The following is a 24,326-nucleotide window of genomic DNA, read 5'->3' on the forward strand; positions in this document are numbered from 1 at the left end:
TATTCTAGGAAGAAGACTTCCTGCTCCAACTCTCACAGACTCCTGTCAAATCCTTAGTTTTTTTGACCTGAGTCAAAAAGTTTTGCAAGTTTAGTTAGCATTTTATTCAAATAAAAAAAATACCTGGAACAGTGCAAAGAGCTGCACAGCCAGGCTACAATGCTAAAAGCTAAACTTTATAGGTATTATTGTATCGTATGATGCAGACAGATGAGGCACGGTGTCAGCTGAGCCGACCACTCTGACATCAACACAAAAACATCTGCTTGCACGCCACCTGCAACACGTTTCACAGGAATGAGATGCAGCTCTCCTCATTAACACTTGAGCGTATGATTTATTTGCATGAAAATGATTGTGAGGCATGGCAACTGCTTACATAGCTCCTGGTTGCTATGGGTAACTGTGTAGTCAGTGACCAAATTTCTGCCTCAGGTGCAGTCCTCTGGCAGGTCAAACGTTAAAGGGCAGCACAATAAGGTCACTCATTTAAAACAGCACGGAAGTCTCTGTGTCAATTGAAAATCCTTTCTCCTTTGTTTACCTGCCACAGTGACAACAAATGGAGGTGCTCGGCTCAGTGTCCCTGAGGGTTTGCTTTAAAGAACTCACTGTGATTGGAAAAAAGCAGATGGGAGGTGGAGGAGGATAGGAATGATGTGTGAGGTGTTTTTAACTTCAGGTGCAGTGAAGCATAGCGTCCACTCCACCCTGGCAGACAGCCTCATTGGTCACCATTTACACATGAAGAAGCCCATTGGTTGTTGGTCATTTATCATGTTATGAAGTGATATAGAGCCTCATGAAGTGATATAGAGCCTATAACAAAGTGCGCTCTGATGCCACACCTGTTACAGCAACTTCTAGTACTACTATTGCACATCCTGTATCAAGTGTTTCGGCAGCAAGTACTGTAAGGATTCCATTACTGCAGGCACTGTAATGACGATCCCTACTATATAGCAATTATTATTAACTACACATCATGGCTATTTATTATATCACTACTTGCACTACTCTTTCTGCCATGGCTGTTTTTAATTAATGTTAGTCAGCTAAATGTACCAGTGTAATTAATATATTCACATGAACAACAGTCACAGGTCTTTATTTCTTAAAATATATTTATTGTCATTGACAAGTTTTTATTCACATTTCATGGTCTTCACCAGCAAATAAGCAACATGCAATAATATTGATTGCTCTAGGCTGTAAATATATTAATGCTGTAATAAAACAAATGGCGTCACAGTTATTCTGTGGAATCTCACATAGCTCACATATGCAAGCTTTTGCTAGTTGAGACTTGGAAATAAAAAGCCTGGTCATCTCAATCGCTGAGGTCTGGCAGTGCAATGTTGTCTGTTTTTTTTAAGATGGTTTACTTAAGAGGTTTATTAGAAAACAGATTTAATAACATGTAGTGTGCTAACATGCATGTGCTGCTATTTATGTCTTTAACTTTACTTCTTCTTCAGACCAAAATCTCCTTCTGATGTACAGGAACATAGATTAGTAAAAGCCAATTAAGTCCGGTCTATCTCCCTCTGTCTTGCACTCCATCAAACAATTATAACCCTACCACACACACACACACATAGACATATCTGTCCCCTCCCACTCCTACCATGGATGGCAATGACCTTGAGGCAGTGAGGAATTTGGAAATCACATACCTGTTATAGAGTTAAGGGAGGGATAGATGTCGATAGTTTCCTTGGCAGATCCCAGGCCTTATTTAGAAGTTGGGGAGTGTGAGCAGGGGAAGTGTGTGCTCTCATTACGGAAGGTGATACCCAAACCCACTGGAGGGAGAGAGGCAGACAGACAGAGGGAGAAAGATTAGAGGGAGAGAAAGTAGGCAAAATAGAGGCTATAAGCTCTCAGATGCAGTCTGAGTAGTGTTAGAATTCTCTTTGCTATTCTCTTTTTTCTTTCTCTAACTTCCTTCCTCACTGTCCCTACTTTTTTATTTTTTGACTCACATATAAATACTGCAGCTAAGGCAGAATGCCACTCACCATATGAGCCACTCATTCACAAACAATACATGTACCCACACATGCGTACAAATGCTGACACACACGCCTGCAACTTCCATCTCTGCTTGATCTCTTATCATACCTCAGAACACTATACAGTTTCCCTTCCTCTGGCAATTCATTTTATGTTAACACAACATCAATCTGCAGGGCTGCCCTCTCACTCCACACATCATCCATCCCTGCACTGCTTATCTCAGTCTCCTTCAGGGAAAACAAATGATGTTTATATCCATCCTGCCTTGCTGCTTAGATCACCTCCACCTCACTGCACACTGACAGCCAGGCTGGTTGGTTGATGCTACACCATTGTATGCTATGATGGAACTAGCTCATATATAAATGCTGCAGAAGCCAAGCCAGGCTCATTATGCCCAGGTAACCCAGGCAGAGGTTTGCTTGATATAGCAGAGGCACAGTTAAACCTGAGCTGACACAGCCAATCAGAAATCTGATTGTCAACACCATTATAATGTAGCTCTAACAACACATATATATGGTATGGTAACATTTATGTGCATGAGAGTCCATGAGCAGTGGGCAGAGTTTGGGCTGTATTCTTATCTGCTCACATTTGTGCATAATATAATATTACAGATTAACAAATGGAGCAGGCTGGCATGTTTTGGAAACATAATATACATCTCTGTACTGAAAAGAAGTAAAATGGTTACCTCTTTTGTTTTAATATAAAATTGTTAATATGACAAATGAGATCATTCTCTTAGTTTGATGCATGCTGACACCATAAGGATACATAAGGTACTAATTATGTAATCAGTGCCACACACTGAAGGACATATCACTAACACTCAACACTCAACATTAACCAACTTTCCTGTTACAGTAAATCAAAGTTCAACAAATGTTAAACTATGCCACAATTGATGTGATCTATATGTATGTCTGTTAGTGTAATGAGTATAAGAAAATGTCTGTCTGTCAGAGAGTTATATGTTTTATTTTCAGTTTGGTGTTTTTGGTTAGACTAGTATTTATGTTGGTGTGGTGGAGTATTTTCTGTGATAATCAGTGCTGTGGGGTGTCTTCAGCCTTCTGTGTGCTGTTCCTCTCAGCAGCTTCCATTGTGATGCTTCTCCCACTCCCTACAGGCTAATTGGCCCTAACTCGATCTGAAACGCCAGATAGGTTCACCCATAATGCCTAGCGTTGATATCTATCCGCTGGGGGCTTCTCTTCAGCATTTTAGCAAAAGCAGCTCACTGCCTGGCTGTATTCGAGACCAAACAGTCTCAGGTGAGTAGGGGGGTCGCAGTGGGATGCGTGTCTGCTGTGCACACAGTGTATGTGTGTGCGGTTGTGTTGTCATGTGTGCCTGTCTACAAGTGCGTGCCAGACTGTCTGCATCGTACAACGCTAACCGAACCAAACATTGGCTGCTCCCAAATGTCAGTTTGTGCTGCACAGGTTGCCTGGCAGCGAGTTGAGGTTGAGCGAGCACGCTAATTTGATGAGAAGCAGCGTTGTAGTGAAACTGATGCAGATTTGCTGACTCTTTATCACAGATGATCATAATTCCAAACCTTATAATGTAAGCTTATAATTGGTGGTAATCATATTATCATTTTTGTAGTTTGGGAGCTGTATCAGTCTGGCACCATGAAAAGGTTCAAATCAGTCACTTAGCAATTTGGATTGAATTGTTCCTATAGAATATATATGTGTATTTTGTCTACTCCATTGATAAAATGATAAGAAAAGAAGCCCACATCTTATGACTAAATGAAACTACATGAGGTGAAACTGATCATTTCAAAGCACAAACATTATGCTAGAATATACTGCTTTTGTTGTGCATAATTTTTAAAGTAATAATGAATAAAATCGCTTAGACTGTAAGCAGTGTAAACGTTAGTTACAACTGAAACACTAAAAAAGCTTTAAGTGACAGTAGCTTAGACTGAAAGTATTGATAAAAGTTGAAGAGTTATTTGAAGTTAAATTACAAAAATAGCTTGAGGTGTCAGTGGCTTACACTGTAAGCACTGTTGGAGTGTCAGCTAAAGATGAAACACTGAAATAACTGAAAGTATCACAGATTAGACTGTCAGTACTGAAATTTTAGTCAGCTCAAGATTTACAGATGAAATCCACTGAAAATACATAGTTGTGCAATGGCCAAATTAATGTCTGTAAGTAACTAAATTACTTTTACTGTCAGGTGTAGTGCAGAAGAATTTTAAGCATATATACTTTTTTGTAAACGTTGGTGTGGAAGTTGCTTTTGTCACCTTGTGGCATGCCAGATTCAGAACACAATGATGATATACATCACTGCTCTGACTTCCCTGTACATGTGCTGGATTTTGAGACCAACACAAGCATGAATCCCAACACATGTCTACACTGTTCAACACTTGACAGCTGCTTCCTTCCTAAATATTAATTTAAACATTACATTTGACATATAGTACTGACCTCTGCCCCTTGAAACACATGAGTGTTGGTCACTATGTGTCTTCTAACAGCACAGAAAAATGAACTAAAGGTCAAGTATGTAATTCCACTTCTTGACCTAGCACGCACATGGTTTCTCTACTTCTGTTCTCCTGTCTTGCTCCTTATTCTAATGAAAGTCAAAACCTGAGAGCTGCCACAGTTCAGCTCCTGGCCTGTCTGTTGATCACACCGTCTCTGGAAGTTGGTGAGATAGTAATGGGAGCTGCTTCATGAATCATTAAACATAGTTTTTTTTTCTACAATAGAGTGTGATTTAGCCAAATGGATGTGGATGATGAGAGCTTTTCCATCTTATCTGTATTATTTAACGAGGAGCGGTTGGACGATGGCTGGTCAGGATTGTAGCGTGTGATCCACATCCAGCAGCCACATTGATTATCATCACTCCATGTCTTCCTCCTCTGCTCTTTCATAATTTCTGTTATCAAGTATTTCCTCCTCCCTTCCATTATGTTTGCTTCCCTTTTAGCATCAGTAGCTACTCCTTCCTGTGTGTGCTGTCTCTTTATCTCTGGCTTGCTCTGTCTCGTCCTCTCTGAGGAATTTTATCTAATCAGCTTTCTGACAGAAATGTAATTATTGAACTAATTGTATATGTTATTCCAGAGAGCTTTTTGGCATGCAGCCATGACACCTAGGCATAAAGAAGCCAGAACCACAGAACAGTGTTCTAAATTTAGATCGTACAAATCAGTCAGACAAAGTCCCATAGACTTGCTTTTGGACATTTTGGCCTGTGAAAAGTGATTGGACCAGTCTAACAGATAGTTCAAAATGGAAAGTTCATTATCTATAGAGGCCATGATGATCATTTTATGGTAAACAGTCTGTCACAGAAAAGGTCTAGAGACCAGCTAAGTAATTAGAGTCTGTCCTCATGGGATCACAGATATCTCTCATGAAGATCTAACCTGACAAACGTTATGTCGTCAGTGACAGTATAATCATGCATGTGCGTTTGGAATGTTACAACTCTCTAGGATACATTGAGACATAGGAGACTGGCCACCTTTAGCTGGCACGTAAACAGTAGCTTTGGAATATTTTGACTGACTTGAATTTTTATTGCTATGCCCAAAGCTTTAACCATACGTCTAGATGTGAATGTAATACAGAACCTTAAAATGGAAAACATACTGACAGTAGCCCACATTAAGAGGAACCCTCCTAATGTGGTCCTTTTGCAGGTTTATTGTGAACAAAGCTGGTGTAACGCTGGCTCAATGTCCATCTTCACAACGCAGTGATCTGATATAAAGGAGTAAGCAGATCAGGGGCATGCCACTACAACATAAAGTACAACATTATTTAAAAACTAAACAAACTGTCACCTAGGGCAAAACTTTGCTGAAATACTTGAATCTGTTTTGTGTAACAGCAAGTGAAGTTCTAGTGCTAATTTTATCTTCACAAAACAATGACATGGGATGAGTTTTTTTTAAATAAATTCTATAATTCACCTTTACACCTCTATCATTCAGTGTGTGCTTCAACATGACACTGCTTCATGAGTGATCAGTGAGGAGGAGAATACATATCTATGAATAATTCAGCAGGTGAGCCACAAATAGATTTACTGTAGTGTAGTGGTGACAGATGTAAGGCTTTGATCCTTTTTTGAAGTGGCAGAAAATATCTCCTGGTTGTTGCCTCCGACACCATCACACATTAGCAGCACTGCTGAGTGGAAGTCATCTCAATAGAGGTAGGTGGTTTGATTTATGATGCCCATTGATAAGTGTTAATAACATTTAGCTGCCAAATTACAGTAATATATTCAGATTGTTGCTCAAGGAATGTCATTCATGGTCATTTATTCCCATCTTTACAATCCCAAATGTCCAACTGTAGTATCAAGACAGTGCGCTAGCCCGTAAACTGGTGAATATCGGTAAAAATTTATACTTAAAATGATTATATGTCCTGTCACTTCAAGGTCTTAAAACAGCACAACAGATAAATAATTCATCTCCTGGCCAGTTATTTTGCACATTGCTCCCATGGGTAGAGACAAACCGAATGCTATATTTCCCTTTGACACAGGAAACGAGGTGTGTCAGATTGAAAAGGAGGTGTTGCACATTTAGCCGTGGGCCACTCATCAGTCACTAGGCTTAGATCCCAGACCAGCACAGGCCTTAAAAAAACACTTCCCTGACCTTGATTTGCATTAACATTCAGGTTTCTATTTTTCCTCTATGTGTATATGGGTGTGTGTCCCCGGAGCTGGTAGAGGGGAGAGGTGTGACTACATCAAACATGAATTTATTCATTGTTAGGGTTGTCATGCCTGGAGGACTTCCAGAATAAGTCCAGGTCTTCTCCTCTTAGCAGAGACATCACGTTCCAATTTAACGTTTCAAAATTTGGTTGTATATAAAATGGTAAATGAAAAAAGAAATCCACTATTGGAATTGCCTGTCCTGCATATTAAGAGTGGGTCTGGAATCAGAGGTGAGACGAGGTGGGGTGACACCCCAAAACAGCACAGAATGTGCATTTTCTATCATCATTCTTTTTTGCATAATTGCTAACATTAGCAACTGGTAATTGTGTTGCATGACCTGTCTGGACTTCTGAAGGGCAAAGCTCGGGTGAAGTACCAATATCTGTAAAACATGAAAAAAAAAACAGAAATTCTGTTGTACCAAAGTTTATGGATCTAATAAACTTTGGTACAATGTCAAGTTTGATGCGTGCAGATTGTATGATGACCATTTATTGAATCGCAGGCGATTGCAGGTTACGACGTATGTCAATATGCAAGGAGGAGGATGATCGGTGGTCGTAGCAGCTGTCACACTGAGATAGTCATCCCTAAATTTCTGACACCGCTAGAAAAAGATTGTACACTCGGAAAAGAGGAATATGGGTTTTGTACCATCATGCTTAAAACAATGAGTTTTTTATAAGCTGAAACTTCAAATTAAATGACTAAAAACTTCAATTCAACAAGATGTTGCTGACACTAACCTGACAAGGACCTCTGGCAGCCATGTAAATGTTCTGACCCATGTTTGTCTACATTTTATTGTCCCTTGGCATAACCATTCTTACAGCAGATCTCACAGGCACATGCACCCAAACACTGTTTATCCTGTGCTTTAAAAAGCATGCGGCAGTTGTGTATTAGCACCTGTTTCTGTTCAGTGAATCATGCGAATGGAAATCTGTTTCCTTTTATAACTTGTGTATCAGTTATTTTGGCTCATAAACACTGTTCTAATTTCATCGTGTTTACTGTGTGTGGCTCACAGTGTAAACCATATCCAACTATCGCACAAATGTTGGAAGTTGTTCAGGCATCGATATTGAAACTCAACCCCATCATGACTGTATAGCCTGCCTGTGTTACATTCTGCGTGACCTTTATTGGGTCAGCAGCAAATCCCATGAGGGATTATTTCACTGGCCAAAGCACTCTATATGGCAACCCGGTATAGCACTGGACAGCACTGCCCTGCAATCAGACATGAGCAGAGGGCCTCCCTGCTGTCCAGCTAGGGAGAGATACATGAAGAAGCAGAATGAGAGCTTATGGCGTGCTGTGTGGTTTCACCAGGCTAATTGTAAAGCACTCTAAACTGGGAGATTTGGGAGAACTACAGAGGAACAAATGCAGCTCCGCCTTTTTTAACACAGCCAGGGTAACAGCTGTGTGGAATCAATCAGCTTCTGGTGCATGGTTTATGTGTTAGAAGAAGTAATCTGCCAGTTTAATTATATGGATATATGTTGGTAATGATGGTGGGCTGTTTGGCTTCACATCAGCCTTATAGGCATAATGCAGGCTGTTGCTAGTGGACAGAAGTTGCCTTGACTTTTATTTCGTCAGACTGTTGTTTTGGCTGGCTGTCATGTCAGCATGTATTCGATGTCTACATGGTTGCTGCTTTCGGCTGTTGTAATGTGCACTGAGTGCTGCCAGACAAAATGAGAGTAAAGAGTGTCAGGTATAACTCTCAGGTTGAATGTTGGTTCGAGTTTGTTTTATTGTCAAAACACATCAGCATTCTGCTCAAAGTCAAAATTGGTGCAGGCGTCGTCATATCTGGCCTTGTCTTTTGTCACGGTGCTTTTCAGCCGCCACTTACATGTTCCTCATCGTCATAGCAACAGTGGCTTTCACTACCTCATCTCTCAGTGAGAGCCATGGCCCTGAAGATGTTGAATAATGCTGATCTGCTGTGGGAACGAGTGAATGGAGCAGACACAGTGTGATGAGTTTGTCTCACAGAATGACTGATGCACCATTCAACATAAATCATTTGAATTCATCAGGTTTCCTTAGTGGCTGACAGCATGTGACGTATGTCTGACTTTTAGCATTTTTAGAGCCCAAAATGTTCGGGAATATTGATATCACCATTGAATGAAGACCGTTTCCATCACAGCTATGTGACAGTGCTTTGCCATTTTGCTGCTATAAATGAGGCGGGTAAATGTAGCATTCTCTATGCTCATCACAGAGGATCTAATGGCTTGTGACCCAAAGTATTCTAAGATTAATTGTTTAGTGGAATAAATGTATTTATTTACTGAGGTGTACAGTGCAGCTGTCAAGGGTGTAAGACATCAGCAGTTGTTCTGTGGTAGCTGGTAACAAATTAGAAAATCATCTTTTGGCCAGATTTCAGCGTTCTTAAGAAGATGGATGTGGAATGAATACAGTATTTAGGATTGGTTTGCACAAAACTACTTATTCAAACAGCACTGAACTGCATGTGCGTAAATGGCTGAGAAACATGAAAACCTTTGTAATACACCATTGGAATTCTCTATAAATTGCATATAGAACCAAGGTCATCAGAGCAGGTAAAAACTCTCCAACCACCTGCCATCGCCTTAGTCCCCCTTCCCTTCCTCACAGTCAATACTTCCTGTTCCTGGTCCTGCCCCCTGCATGTAAATCCTCATTTTAGGTTAATGCATCTGTCACAGTTCCTGCACCGTGAAAACTATTTAACTCTGTGCTTTATTTCTCTAAAATTCACGAGGTTCATGTCCAGACTGAAAATTGAATAAAACAGCATACCTATAGCACAGCCATCAGATTTGACCTTGGACATTGTGCAAGACATCACACCCCATGGTTTATTTATCAGAACCTGGAGGTGAACAATACCATCTTCCCTGCTGACTTGCTAGATGGCAAACTGGGATAATTTCTCTCTGCAGCTCATGTTGGCTTTTTAATTTAAATAGCAGGCACTACCTGTACCATGATGATAGAGGAGAACTTTCTACCCTGACAGCTACACTGCGGACTACCCAGATATTTGTGTGTGTGTGTGTGTGTGTGACCTACTTGAGTGTAGCTTTTGGCTAAATTAAGATGATGAAATCTGGAGCAGGAAGCTTGTCATAGCACAAATAATAGCAAAGTGACACATAATAGACTCATTTACTGTTGAAGGTACATGTTGTTTTTAGCAGGCTGTGATTGAAGGGAAAGGCTGCGAATGTCAGCGGGAGGTAATGTGTGTGTGAGTGTGGATTCGGTCACACACAGAGAGGGGGTATGTATAGCGGTTCGACTAGCCTTGTTTCTCTACTTTATTCCTACTCTCCATATAATTGCATGTTTGTTTCTTTTAAATGACAATAATGTATTCATGTATTCAGGAAATCTTGGGAGGGCTGAGCAAATGCCTGCCAACTAGGCTTTTAATCACAACAGAAAGAAAGCCCAGATACTGACATCAATTTTTACACTCCAGCACTGAGACACATTCAGACACACACAGGCGCACACACACAAATCACATGTTTCTCTTTACTTGTCTACATATGGATGACAGGAGGAGGGACAGAATCAGTGCCTTACCAAGCTTTTATGCACCACTAGTGCAGTGTGTTATTTTCCAAAAGCACAGACACACAAACATATCTGAATGTGGTGTAACAAGATCTGCTGTGTGGTTTGTGAATTTTTTATTGTATAAGGTTTAAAAATTGTAAAACCTCAGATCAATAAAGACTGACGTCAAATATGTTTAATTAAGTTTCACTTCATTCTTCAACATGTTAACTGTTGAGTCAGTCAACAAACTCCCATCAAACTGGGACTCCAACAACAGCAACCTCTTGGGCTAAGAAATGAAGCCCATATGGAGCAAACTTCTGGGGGTTGGAATCAGAGGTCAGTCAACTTTACAAATAAGCGTGTTTACAGTCAGTTTGGGTCTCTATTGGTATGGTCCCTTTTTTGCAGCTGTGGAAGGGAGATCATTTATACAATTTGCATATAATTTTGGGTGCGACTGCTTTAAACAACAAACAAGTGCTGACTCACAGCATGATGAGTTTCCTGCCTTCATGACTGCCTGCCTGCATCAGCTCCTCTCTAGTTCCACCTCTTTGCCTGTATTTGGATTCATAGGGAGTCTAGGTGTACAATGTACGATGCTGCACACATGGCAAGTGTCTGTGGCTTTGAAGACATGTCTTAACCAGTTGTGGCTTGAGTTTATAGCCATGACAGACTGAGGAAAAGTCACACCCAAGCTACACTTTCCTTCTGGCAGTGGCATTGTGAAGTAGTTCTAATCATGTTTGATGCTGATATGTGCAGCGACTTTGATATTTTAATTCATTTATATTTTCTGTTTTCCAATCATTTTTGAGACATTTTCTCTGATCTAATAATACTACTTTTTATTTATTTTTCTGTTCCAAGGCAGTCAAAGTCAGTGTTGGCACGGTGTTGTGCCAAAAACCTCCTTGGATGTCTAGTTTTCACAGTGTGCGTATCTGTGACACCTGGATGTTCACCTTGTCAGTATTTTTCCTGACAAAGTCAGTGATGAATCAACAACAGATAAACGCTTCATATAAATCAGGGACAAGTTAGGCAAACTTGTCTTACACATTTCCACAAAACAAACACCTTGCCTGTCCACCTTTCTCCACCTTGGTCTATACAAAAGTCTAGTTGTCAAACTATGGCTCCTCAACTGTGTGCCACACATTGTGGGTCACTGAAATATCGAGGCTGCTAAGTCAAATGAGGCTACTTGTCTTCCATTTGAGACTTGTCTCTCTGATCCTCCTCTGTTTCATATTATCATGTCGGACTTTCAGATGTGCCCCAGCTTTGAAATGTGATTAATGTCACATTTAGTCTCTGAGGATTTGGAAGCAGGATTCAAATGTGGAATCAAAGGATTGCGTCTTTTATTGGGAATATGGGCAGTCAGTGTCCTCACAGGGGAATGAATGTATGTAATGGCATTTTTGGGGCTATTAAGATTAGAAATTATTTGCATAGTGACAAATTTCTTTAGAGACCAGGGTGTCTCAGTGACAGAAGGATACTACATTCTCAATGTGATACGTCAATGAAGATTTTCAGTCACGTTTAAGAGTTTGAAACGAGACAAATTGACTTGTTAGAGTTCCTTGAAAACTTTTTTTTTTTGAACACTTTTCAACTGCTTTTGTGAATACAGGTTTATTTGTGGTTAGGGACCTCCGTGGGTGGATCTCTGAGTTTCACAGAGAAATGTATTTAACTATATCCTTTAAATGTATTTATCTGTTTTTTCTTGACACATACTTACTTCTTGACACCCTATCCCTGCACCACCATGGTAGTTTACTAAAAAGTATCAATTCAAAGTTTAGTGGAAAAAACCGTTCTTTACCTGGTTCAATTTTGTCACTGCCAGACATCCATCTAAAAAGAATGTCAGTGAGCAAAATCAGACCTGCCATGTCCTATTTATATACTGTGTATACAGTGTCACTAAACACATCAGTGCAGTCTCCACTAATATTTATGCCACTATACAGTAGACATACTCACATTGACATCAGCTTTCATGAGTCAATGGTTTGTCTGAGCCATAGGCAAAGTGCTGAAATATTGATGGGCAGATGAACAGATGAAAGAGAGAAGCAGTGTGAGAGAGAGGCGTGCTGGTTATATTTAGTATCACAGCCTCCCTGGGATCTTCAAGCGGGAGTATTTTTGTCTGACTGGAGAGGTTGAATGCAGCTTTTGTTGTAGGTTTTTGAGTGATGTTACGATAAGCACTCACATGCTGTCGGCCCGCTGCTCACTTTAATCTGTGTCTTAAATTCTTTGTTTTCTACCAGGCATTATCTGGGGCAGCTTTAAAAGGAAGCAGCAGCTGAGGAATATTTTGAATTGAATGATGCCAGACGATGACAGTGAAAGGAAACAGATATTTTGGACACACTTCTGGAATTGTCAGTGAGAATGTGACTTGTCGCTGCTGCCCAAAACACCGCTCGTTCAAGGGATGTGCAAACGTATTTTAATGGTGCCTCTAAATTTCGCATAGCTTGGGAATGGCTTGACTCTTACAATTGTTGGATTGTTGTTGGATTAGGTTTGGCACAGTGCAAGGATGGAAATTTAAGAGAAATTGGTTGTAAGTGATTGGAAATAAACAAGTCACTTTAATAGCTGGACAGATATAATCAACATGAGTCCGTCTGTTAGACTGTGATATCCTCACCATAGGCCACATGTTTTTTTTCAGTATGGGTAGTCTGGCTGTTCTGCCATGCAGTCTGCAGATAACTGAAGAGGGGTGTCACTTCCTTAAACTGTTGGCTCTTGCCCTGTAGAAGGACACAGGACAAGTCCACATGTGACCATGATTTATCTCGTTCAAAATCTGTCACTTTCATTTTCAGTCACCGGTTATACAGTTACTAACTGAGAGAACCCAACTGAATCCCTCTTCTTCACCTCTACCCGGCCGACTAGCAGCAGGACTGGTTCCCCCTTAAGTTGACCGGTCCTGCTCAAGGTTTCTTCCTCTTAAAGGGAGTTTTTCCTTGCCACAGTGCTCTTAGGGGGGTTCGGGTTCTGGGTCTCACGCTCTGAGTTTCTGTGAAGCGCTTTGAGACAATTTCTGATTGTAAAATGCGCTATATAAATAAAAATGAATTGAATTGAATTGAATACATTCTCACTCTCCGCTCAATACATGGATATGGATGCTTGGTCAGACCCCCCCATCTTTTTTTTTTAAATACTCTAATAATCTTTATCTCTTTAAGGCTGCCCAGCAAAGAGCACCACACACCAGTTACCCACATTGCCTCCAGTGCACTTACTGGAGGCAATGTGGGTAAAGTGTCTTGCCCAAGGACACACAACAATGACTAGGGAGGAGTTGGGATTGAACCACTAACCTTCCGATTATTGGACAAACCTGCTCTACCACTGAGCCACTGCTGCCCATTCTTCTTCTACTTTTGACTGTTCCTATAAGGCAGTGGTCCCCAACCACCGGGCCGGGGACTGGTACCGGTCCGTGGGTCATTTGGTACCGGGCCGCACAGAAAGACTGAGCAAAAAATATATTATTCATTTATTCATATATTATTCATCATCTGAGTCTGAAAGCTGTTTCATTTATAAATCGATCAGATTCGCATTATTATTCGCAGAGGCGCATTATCCCCAGATGGGACCGCTTCATTGCTGAGAAAGCTCAAAGGCTCCCACTAATTAAGCATAAGAGTAAGTTGTCTTTGTATGCACTTTGTTTTTATTTTATTTATGTTTTTCTGTGCCGGTCCGTAAAAATATTGTTTTACATATTACCGGTCCGTGGTGCAACAAAGGTTGGGGACTGCTGCTATAAGGGGTCGACATAGTAAATCATCTGTCTCTTCTCTCACACTAACTAACTTCATGTCCTCATATAGCATATATATCTCATTTCTGATCTTATCCATCCTCGTCTCTCCTAAAGAGAACCTCAACATCTTCATCTCTGCTACCGCCTGCTCTGCCCCACTTTATAGCTGGTCTCACTACTGTTTTGTACACTATTCCTTTGATTTTTGCTGACACTTGTCACACAACACTGCTAACTCTTTCCTCCACCCACTCCAACCCACCCGCACTCGTCTCCTCACCTCTTTTCCACACTCCCCATCACACTGAACTGTTCAACACAAGAACTCCTGTACCTTCTTGACCTCCACCCCCTGTAACCTCACTGTTCCACTTCCTCTCTTCTGTTCACACACACACATATTATGTCGTACAATGGCTGATTTTCAATTCTCTTCTTTCTAGAGCACACCTAGATTCTCCAGGTGTGCCTCCACTTACTCTCTGCTCACACTGTCATCCACAAACATCATTGTCCATGGAGGATCCTGTCTGACCTCATCTGTCCACCTGTCCATCAATATAGCAAACAAGAAGCGGCTCAAAGCAGATCATTAATGTAGCCCCACCTCCACCTTGAACTCCTCTGTGTGACCTACAGCACATCTCACTACAGTCATACTCCTCTCATACATATTCTGAACTACTCTGACGTACATATCTGCCACTCCTGACTTCCTCATACTGTACCATCACTCCTCTCTCCATTAACAAATATCCACTTAATTTCTTAGCCTAGCTAAAAGGATGTGGAAATGAAGCACAGTTTTGTGGTGATCGAGGTCATACAAGTCTACCACACAGTCCACTTCAAGAGGTGGTTCAGAGATCACTCATGCAGGATTTGATTACCTTTGTGCACAAAAACTGCTTGGTTAGGTTTAGGGAACAGATTAAGGTGTGGGTTTTGGTTACCTCGGTAACATGTCCTTTTTCAGACTCATGGTGTCTGTCTATAGTTTTGCTCTCCCTGTTAAAAGCTGACATTACGTGCTAGCTTGGGTATTGTTATATTTATTTTAGCATCCAGGCTGATAACAGGAGTAATCGGGTTTTCTCTTGACCCATTGAGATTCTGTGTAAATGTATTCAACAGAGACTGGCAGGGATCTATCTGTCTGGACCTCAATCTCCTATTTTCTCCTCCAAAACTGACTTCACCAACTTGAAGTTACAGTAAATTATTCAAATTAGAAAGCCTGGACATTTTTTATATTCTATTTTTATCACTGGCATGTGGTTGGTTGCCAAAAGCAATAGATTTAGAAGGGCTCCCCCAGTGAGCTGGCTGTCATGTCACAGCGAGCTGTATAATGAGGACGGGGAGCAAGTCTGTGTGAGTGAGCGGGAGAGATGCAGACAGAGAGAGAACAAGGGGAAAGGCACATCATCCTGTCATGTGGAAGCATTTCAGTGTTTTTTTGGAGTCTGGGATCTGTTTTCACGCCTGCTCACATCCCTCCTTGTTGATTCTCAATTAGCACAGAAACCCCTTTATTAAAACCCAGCAAGTGATTGACGGCAAATCCTGCTGTTGTTTTGTCATCTGTCTGTTGTCTGTGCTAAAGATAACATAAAAAAAATATTTTATCATATTAAGGGAAAGGGAGAATGGGAGAGCCACAGAGGGGGAAACCCTTTTTTCTGCCAAAGAGTACAACCATTCATTTTCCCCTCCGCTGCCTTCTCTGCTTCTCTTTTTTCCCCCCTCTCTTCACACTTACGATTCACCATCTTGAGCTGTCGAAAAAAGTGGTGCCATTACCATGGCGGTGGCTGATAAGGGAAAAAGCATAGACCTGTGTATGTCAAAAAACATGCTTTTGTTTGGGGACGTTATTGTAGTTTAGGACAATTCATTAGTAGCCTCCTGTTCTTCCCTGACTCTGATATTCCCTGGGACTCATCAATGTCCTCCCAGGCACCCACTTTATTTTTATCCTGCTTTATTTAATAAGAGAAATATCATCAGCCTTGTCTCTATAGAATATGGCAGAGATGGAAATCAATTACTTGCTGGTTTAATTATGTATGCACTACGATGCTCTCTAAATGAACCATTCAGCAAACTACACTGCATAATGTTGATTTAGCCACTGTTTAATTGCGAGCTTTTAAGAGCTCCATGTGACAAAACTTCCCAATACAGACATCATGTCAGTTTCCCACCATGCACCATTCTCCTCCGACAAGCTGGCTCAGTTATCACGCAGCATGCCCAAGCAGCCATATTGACTGTGTATACAGCTAGTGTCCTGGACTCTGAAGAAGACAGTCATCAAAAGGTTCTTAAACCCCAAAGGACCTGTTCAGAGGTCTGTCATAACAAACTCACTTTGTTGTCTGTATTCAGTGCTACAGAGCGTTACTTCTGACATTTCTAAATATACTGTGTGATTATATCATGCATAACAGAACCAGTTTGCTGCACTCTCTATCCATGTTTGCATTGTTTTCCTATATTAGACTGCCTGATCCAGAGAGAGCCGCAGTGGCATACAGCATGTAAAATATAACAACTTCCCACTTCCCTCTCATTCACACTTAAAGTACAAAGAGTGAATAAGATGTTCAACTGGAATGCATAAACTTATAGTTGCAGTTGACTTTATTTATTGGCTGTCTACTACAGCGTGGAAAAAGCAACCAGGGGTCACCTGATATAGGATTCCTCTGGCAACCCCAAACTGAATACACTAAATTGTTACTCCAGATATTACAAACTTGGGTTGGGTATATGTTACTACAGCTTTGATGTCTGTGTCGTGTATGTGAGGAGGTGCTTTTACCCAAAGCATGTTCAAGCAGTTCATTGAAAATTATATTTTTCCTCTAGAACTTTGTTTATTATTCTGGTTTTTATATGTTGTAAAACTAATTTTCTGTCTATTTGGTGTGTTGCTGGTTGCTGGTGTTCATGTCAGTGGATAAAAGCAGCTTGATCCCTGTCACTGGACAACAGACATGTCAAGGTGAAATGCTTAGCCAAATTTAGCATAGTTAATGCTCTCTCATCACCCAGCTGCCAAAACCTCCAACCTGGTGTGATCACAGGTTGCCAAAACTCATAAACAAATCAGCTGTGGAGTCTATTTGACTTTTGTTTACAAGCCCTGGTACAGTAGTTACCAGGCAGCACAAAGAAGGGGAGGGAGCAGGGGGATAGATACATTGAGAGCGATGCTCCTTTTATTATGTAGGTGATCAGCGCGGCTCCCTGGTGTGTTGTCAGTACGGTGGGTTGTTGTGACGTGACAGCGAGGAGGGGGAGCTGCTTTGAAGAGACACAACACTGCTGAGTGACAGACACAGAGCAACAGACGGAGGGATATCTCTGCCCAGGGGTCTCTGCTTCCAACTGGAGCTGAGCTCAGTGTCTGTGGGAGAGAAAGACACAAACAGAGAGAGAGAGAGAGAGGACAACATAGAATGTGTACATGCCTATCTTTGTATTTATATCAATATTTCTCACTGTCTAACACATAAACTGGCTCAGGGTGGTTTTACTATCCACACTGTATTACATGATGGCTGATGTGTGCAGGCTTCATGTGTTTTCACAGTTTAAAAGCCCTAAATACAAATTGAAATTATAACCGGGCAATCAAGCAGAAACAGAAGGCAAAGCACATACAAGCTCAAACCCCCAAACCCCACAGGTTTAATTATGTCACTGTGTAGACATGTGTGTGCGCGTGTGTTTGGGAGTCCTCTTAGACTGTGTTGGCACCTCCGGAGTCCCCTAGCTTGATGATGTCATAGCAGCTTTACAGAGGACCAGCATGGTGGTGGAAGGTGGTCTCAGGCCTATATTGGAGCACATAGCTTCCACTCAAAGTGTCAAACAGATGGCGGCAGTCCTAAGGAGGTGAGGGCAGAAAGCGCTCTGATTGGCTGAGCCAGCAGGGCAGTTTCTGAAACAGAGGATCAGGGTGGTGGGTTGTGTGGTTGTGTGTTTGTTGGGGGGTATTTTTCAGCGGCAGGTTGCCAAGGTTTGCCAATGCAACGTGTTGCTGTGCCAACAGATGAAGGGATGTACGGAAAAATGTGTGACCCATGAGGGGTATTCTGTTTTTAGCTCTCAGCATGAGTGCTAGAAATACAAGGATTAACCACATGGTATTTCAAATACCATTAGGTTTTTATTTTAAATAATTATTCTGCCAGGCTTTAAACACAACAAATTCCACCCCAGCTTGCAGCTAATTTTATCAATATTTATCTCTCTGTGAATGTTCATTCTTTAACTTATACAGCACCGATTCAGAAAGAACATTATTGAGTCAAATGCTGTTCTTTCAGGCGTTCTTTGGAAAAATTACGAAGCTTTTACTGATGAAGCAAATAGAATAGATATGTTATATTCATATCCACTGTTGGCACTGAGTGCCATTGTTTTGATGACAATCCACATACATGCTTCATGGCAAGCACTGGCAAAATGCATTTCCAAAAGCATTGTGCTTTTTGATGTGCTTCAAGTGTTTTCACTTTATGATCCTTTACTCTGACTTCTGTATTTCAGAGACAAATGTTACTTTTTTTCTCTAAATGCTGTTTTCATGGACAGGTCCCTGTAGTTTGAGTTCCTCAAAATGCTATCTTCAGTGGCTATGTAACCCATCGGGGTCAGAGCTGTTCTTTTAGCATCTTACAGTAATGTGATGCCCAGGTGTGTTTACAGAAACTGAAGTTGCAGAGCTCCAGTGTCAGAGTGCTGACCCATCGGCTCTAAGCCAAGTGGCAGACATAATCTGTGAGGGGGCTGTATGGCTGAAGCTGTTTGATCAGGCATTTTCTTCTTCCTCTGACAGAGTTCCAGGGAGTGGTAGAGATGTCTTGTGAAAAATGATGTGATTATGAGGAGGGCCTCCCTGCTTCGGGACTGTGACAGCAATCATGTCCCATCAGTGTTAAGGGCTGGTGATGAGGCTGCTGACTGAATCTGTTAAGTTCTAATAAATCACTCTGTTTGTACAGTACATCTAAAGGAGATACACAGAGCTCATGGATGAGCCATTTTAAGAATCATTTAGTGTTGAATGTTTTACATTTACTCTGAAATACACCATGTGCCATCATTCTGCCTGGAATAACTAAGCCAGCATGCTGATAATGTGCATTTGAAATGATGGATTCTATCTTGGAGGAAACTTCTGGCTCTGGCTCTAGAATTAGGCTGGTGCCAGTTTCCCACCCTGGTTAAGTGACTGACACGAAAACATTCAAATCAGGCACACTGAAATAATGGCTAAACAAAACAAAGGTTTCTTTCTCATGCTCACTGCCAGAGGTTTATAGGCAATAACAATGAACAAACGCAAACAGGAGAGAAATAAGCCTGACATTTTAGTTAGACTAGAAATACTGGTGCCCTTGGAGGTTGAAAAGTTCACTCCAGACTACAGAACAAACAATTTTGTGGTATTTAACCCTTTGCAGTAATGTGATGTTAAGAACCAAGTCTCTTACAGCTTGTGTACTTAACATTTTGTGCACATATTAATTTCTTGTTGAGTTGAAATGCACCAGAGCTGGAGGACGGATTTACCTCCACTGTAAATTTACTAAAGTGGTTTAGTCTACATGTGAAATGACTTTCTAAAAGCCATGATTAGAGCAACGTTTTTAGAAATGCTGCAGTTGTGTCTACCCAATATCCTTACACATACCCATATAAATAGGTCAGTGTTGTATTCAATAATTCTATTTCACTGGAGTACAGACAGGAAGGTCACACGTTAGACCTCTGCAACAGTCGGCTCGGCACATTATCAGCTGCTCCTATGACTGAGAATCTCTGCAGCTAAAACCCTTAGATGTAATGATAAAGATGATGAAAAGAAATGGGGCTTGTCCTTGGGCTAAATTAGATCTGCATTGTCCACAGATGGACTGTGGTCTGTGCCACATCCGCCCCACGTTGCCTTCAAAGAGCGAGTTATAGAAGTACAGGACTTATTTAGCCTGGAGAGTGTGTGTGCTGGAAATCAGGATGTCGAGAAGCATGTGCCTTTTGCAATCACATGGTAGGTTAGCGCCTTTGCATTTTTAATGTCTATCATAAATAACCTTGTAAGGCTGTGTGTGTGTGTGGATAAACAGGAGCATCCGTGTGCACAGCAGTGTGTTAGTGTATGCATGTGTGTTTCATGTCTGGCTGCAGTAATATGACATGATTCAGCTGTTGCAGGCTGACGTGCACTGGAGAGGTGATATATCCTTACTCTGCAGACATGAACGCAACAAAATTACTGCCCAGCATGAGAGAGAAGTTTCCATTAGTAGGCACAGCATCCATGCATCCAATGGAAACAGCTCATGTAGTCCTGCTGTTCGTTTCAGCCATGTTCATGATAAGAGGAAGATTGTGTTGACGGGCGAGGAAGGAGAAAAAGTCAGAACTAAGCAGGAGGAGGAAATTGTAGTTGCATCAGGAGTTTTCATTTATTTCTACAATCATTTGAAGTAATGTCCAATGGGGAAAGTCAGACTATGTCCTAATGAGACCTTTGTGTCATACTGTTTGTGTGTTCATGCTCATGGTAATCAGTGTGGGCTTTGTGAAGAAAAAAACATTATTACTTGTATTTCAACACAGTTTCCACAACATCTCTTGCTCATATTTCAAAGGAAAAGTTCAATCTTTGCTTCAGTCTATAGTCTTGCCTCGTATAGGTCCACAGTTGTACTGCTTTTGCTAACATATATCTCTGCTTCTTACTTTCATTGGTCTGCTGCAAGCATTATTATCTGTTTTCTTGTACTTACTACAACCACCATAGACCCCAGTACAGTGCAGTAACAAGTCATGTTTACTTGCTGTTGTGATGCCCTGTATAAGTACAACTTCTGTAAGTGTCTGCAAAGTTTTGTGTTATCTCATACTGTACTGTTAAATAGAAGAAGTGAAACTGGTTGCAGGATGTAGAAAGTCAGGTTAAAGTGATGCTTAGCAACAGCCTCAAACTGAAGGTGTAATTCTGCATTCTACTGTAGCTTTAACACAACCTCAGTGAAGAAGGATGTACACAAACACAGTTATAGGGCAATCAACATGCATTTATAATGTATAAAGGAGGCAGGAGAGTAAATGCATGCACACAGTTCAGGATCAGGGTGACCCAAATAGTGGCAATGATATTTTAAGAGCGTGTGAGTCATGCAATCCAAAAACAAGGCAGAGTGTGAAACATCTTCTTCAGAGCTTAGTAGGCAGTGGATGGGCTGTGGGAGGAAGGTGGAGAAGGAGCATAGTAGGCTCAGTGTGTAGAAATCTGCTATGTGTAGCTCTCAGAGAAAGACATGGATGTTTGCAGATCAGCCTGAGATTCTTGTAGGGACCTCTGTGGTTTGATAGATGTGTGATGTATGATGTTGATGATGTTAAGTGTTTAGTAAAGAGTAGAGCTGATCTGTACATCTAAGAAAAAGTTGCACACCTCAAACCTTTTTGCCAGCCAAATAATTTTGAAAGCACATTGAAATCCATTAGAAGACGATCTGTTTACAACTACTGTATTACTTAAACACTTGAAGACTTGAAATAGGAACTAATAGGATGCAATGCTTTTGATGTTAGTGGACGATCAGGGATAGGTCATGTGTATAAATAAGCATTTGTTACTTAACCTGTAAACTATTATTTACCTAACCTACCCCTTTTACAATGTTTATCACAGCCTCTAGATCTGGTATAGGGTATATAAATAAACGCAAATTATTTTTTCCCCATACTCTATATGTCTTTGTTCATTGTTGTCCTTTGTATGTTTGCTGTCCTTCATGTTTGCAATAACAGGTGTCCCTAAATGTGTCAGGTGATATCGAACAATTATTTTGTGAATGAGGAAATTATCAGAGAGACCTTGTCACATGTTAACAGTGTATAGAAACATGTTTGTGTTGTTAGTTAGTCTCTATTCCCCTGATGTCTTGTGATTGCTTGGTTCTTTAAACTTCCCTGCATGCTTTACTGCCAACTGCCCACCATACCAGTATCAGTAAATTAATTTTGACTGCATCTGTGCTCCAGTGTTAGTTTTTCTCAGGCAGCACAGGAAAGTGTGTGTTTATTTGTTTCTCCTGCTAATAAATTGCTCCTCTCTCCAGAGTCCATTCAAATTGATGCAAGTTAATTAAACCTGTCTGAGTTCAATCTCTCTCTCCAGAGCAAATGAATTGATCTTGGTGTAATGTGTATCCTGAACTCCAGGTGTTGAAGATCATGTAAGGGATAGGGATATCAACAGTAATATGTGTTTTTGTCTTTTTCTCTCCTTTAGTTTATTGCCTTTGCATCTTTGTTCTTCATTCTGGTCTCCATCACCACCTTCTGCCTGGAGACTCATGAAGCTTTCAACAAAATCATCAACAAGACTGATTTGATGCGGAACAGCAGTGACTCAGGTCCACAGTATGAGATTGAAACTGACCCTGCGCTCACGTATGTGGAGGGAGTTTGCGTCTTCTGGTTCACCATTGAATTCCTGGTGCGTGTGACCTTCTGCCCAGTTAAGTTGGAGTTTGTCAAGAGTGTCCTCAACATCATCGACTTTGTGGCTATCCTGCCTTTCTATTTGGAAGTAGGGCTGAGCGGCCTTTCATCCAAGGCTGCCAAGGATGTGTTGGGTTTCCTCAGGGTGGTGCGTTTTGTTCGTATCTTGCGTATCTTCAAGCTAACACGTCATTTTGTGGGGCTAAGAGTGCTAGGCCACACATTGCGGGCCAGCACCAATGAATTTCTGCTGCTTATCATCTTTCTGGCCTTGGGAGTGTTAATTTTTGCAACCATGATTTACTATGCCGAACGAATCGGCGCCAAATCTAATGACCCTACTGGTAGCATCCACACCAAGTTCAAGAACATCCCCATTGGCTTCTGGTGGGCCGTGGTAACCATGACCACCTTGGGCTATGGCGATATGTATCCACAGACTTGGTCAGGCATGGTGGTGGGCGCGCTGTGTGCTTTAGCTGGTGTGCTCACGATAGCTATGCCTGTGCCCGTAATTGTCAATAACTTTGGGATGTACTACTCCCTGGCCATGGCCAAGCAAAAGCTGCCTAAGAAGAGGAAGAAACACATCCCACAGACTGTGCAGGGAGGGCCCCCCACCTACTGCAAAGCTGATCTCAACACCACCTGCAACAGCACTCAAGGTGACCTGTGCCACGTCAAAGGGAGCAGGGTACTAGAACGCAACCGTTCAGGTAAGACCATATGGTCAGACCAAGGCCATATGGAGAAAATTATAAGTTCATATAACATAAGGGTGTTGTTTATGTATTATCAGTTAAAAAAAGACTTATCTCAAGCTCATCTCAGGTAGAAAGCAGAGACCATTTGACAGATTCCACCTCTGAAACTAGAAATCGTGACCTACAGCAGCTTCCTCACAGAAGACTCAGCTACTTTGCCTTGTAGCGTTCATCTGTGCTTGCCACAGTGATAAAGGAGCCAGTGTCAGAGTAGGAGATGTCTGTGTGAAAGCTCAGCCTTCTTCCGGTAGCTATTGTTCATTTGTTGTTGAGACCGTAGGTGGCTGTTCTCCCTCTAGGCCTGTGTCAGTAATTTACTCTGACACATCTGATATTGATGGAAATTAGTGTCGACCTCTCTATACCCATTTTCTTTGAATTCTGGCACAGACATTCCTGAGGGTGTAGGTGCAGACTCCCGGTTCTTTACAGTCTATTTATTTATAAGGTCTCAGAACCTTACATTTAATAAGCATAGAATAATTCATACCTTGACTGAATGCACAAGCAGTATCAGTCTGGCACAAGCAGTATCACAGTTGCCTGTGTAATTTCCTCAGAGGTCATTTACAATACACAGACTGCACAGTTACTCTTCTACGGTGACCTTTAGACTGCTGCCTGCTTTTTGTCTTAGTGTGGTTTAATTTTAATGTCTTAGACATGTAGTTTTAATTTTAGCCATCTAGCACAATATGTACTGTATGCAACCATCAAATGCATTTTTGAAAAGACAGACAGCTGGAAGCATACAAATTCACATGGCAAAATAAAAACTTCACCCAGCTCCTAGAGCTAATGTTTTATATCAATGTGGTGTGTACACCCTGTCAGGGCTGCGATTGATGCAGGTCAATAAATTGTGTATCAATAGTCATTTA

The 24,326-nt window shown here is 41.3% G+C and overlaps 1 protein-coding gene across 3 annotated transcripts in view; it reads left to right on the forward strand.

Moving 5' to 3' along the window:
* The window catches only part of kcnc2 (potassium voltage-gated channel, Shaw-related subfamily, member 2), a 66,198-nt gene that overhangs the window by 33,493 nt on the left and 8,379 nt on the right, over positions 1-24,326 (forward strand). For all 3 annotated transcript variants that reach the window (XM_028399533.1, XM_028399535.1, XM_028399532.1), the window contains exon 2: positions 22,470-23,397. In XM_028399533.1, the coding sequence (XP_028255334.1) occupies positions 22,470-23,397 (928 nt within the window). The remainder of the gene's footprint in view (positions 1-22,469; positions 23,398-24,326) is intronic.

The sequence above is a fragment of the Parambassis ranga genome, chromosome 2 (genome assembly GCF_900634625.1).
Source record: "Parambassis ranga chromosome 2, fParRan2.1, whole genome shotgun sequence".
In the NCBI taxonomy this organism is placed as follows: Eukaryota; Metazoa; Chordata; class Actinopteri; family Ambassidae; genus Parambassis; species Parambassis ranga.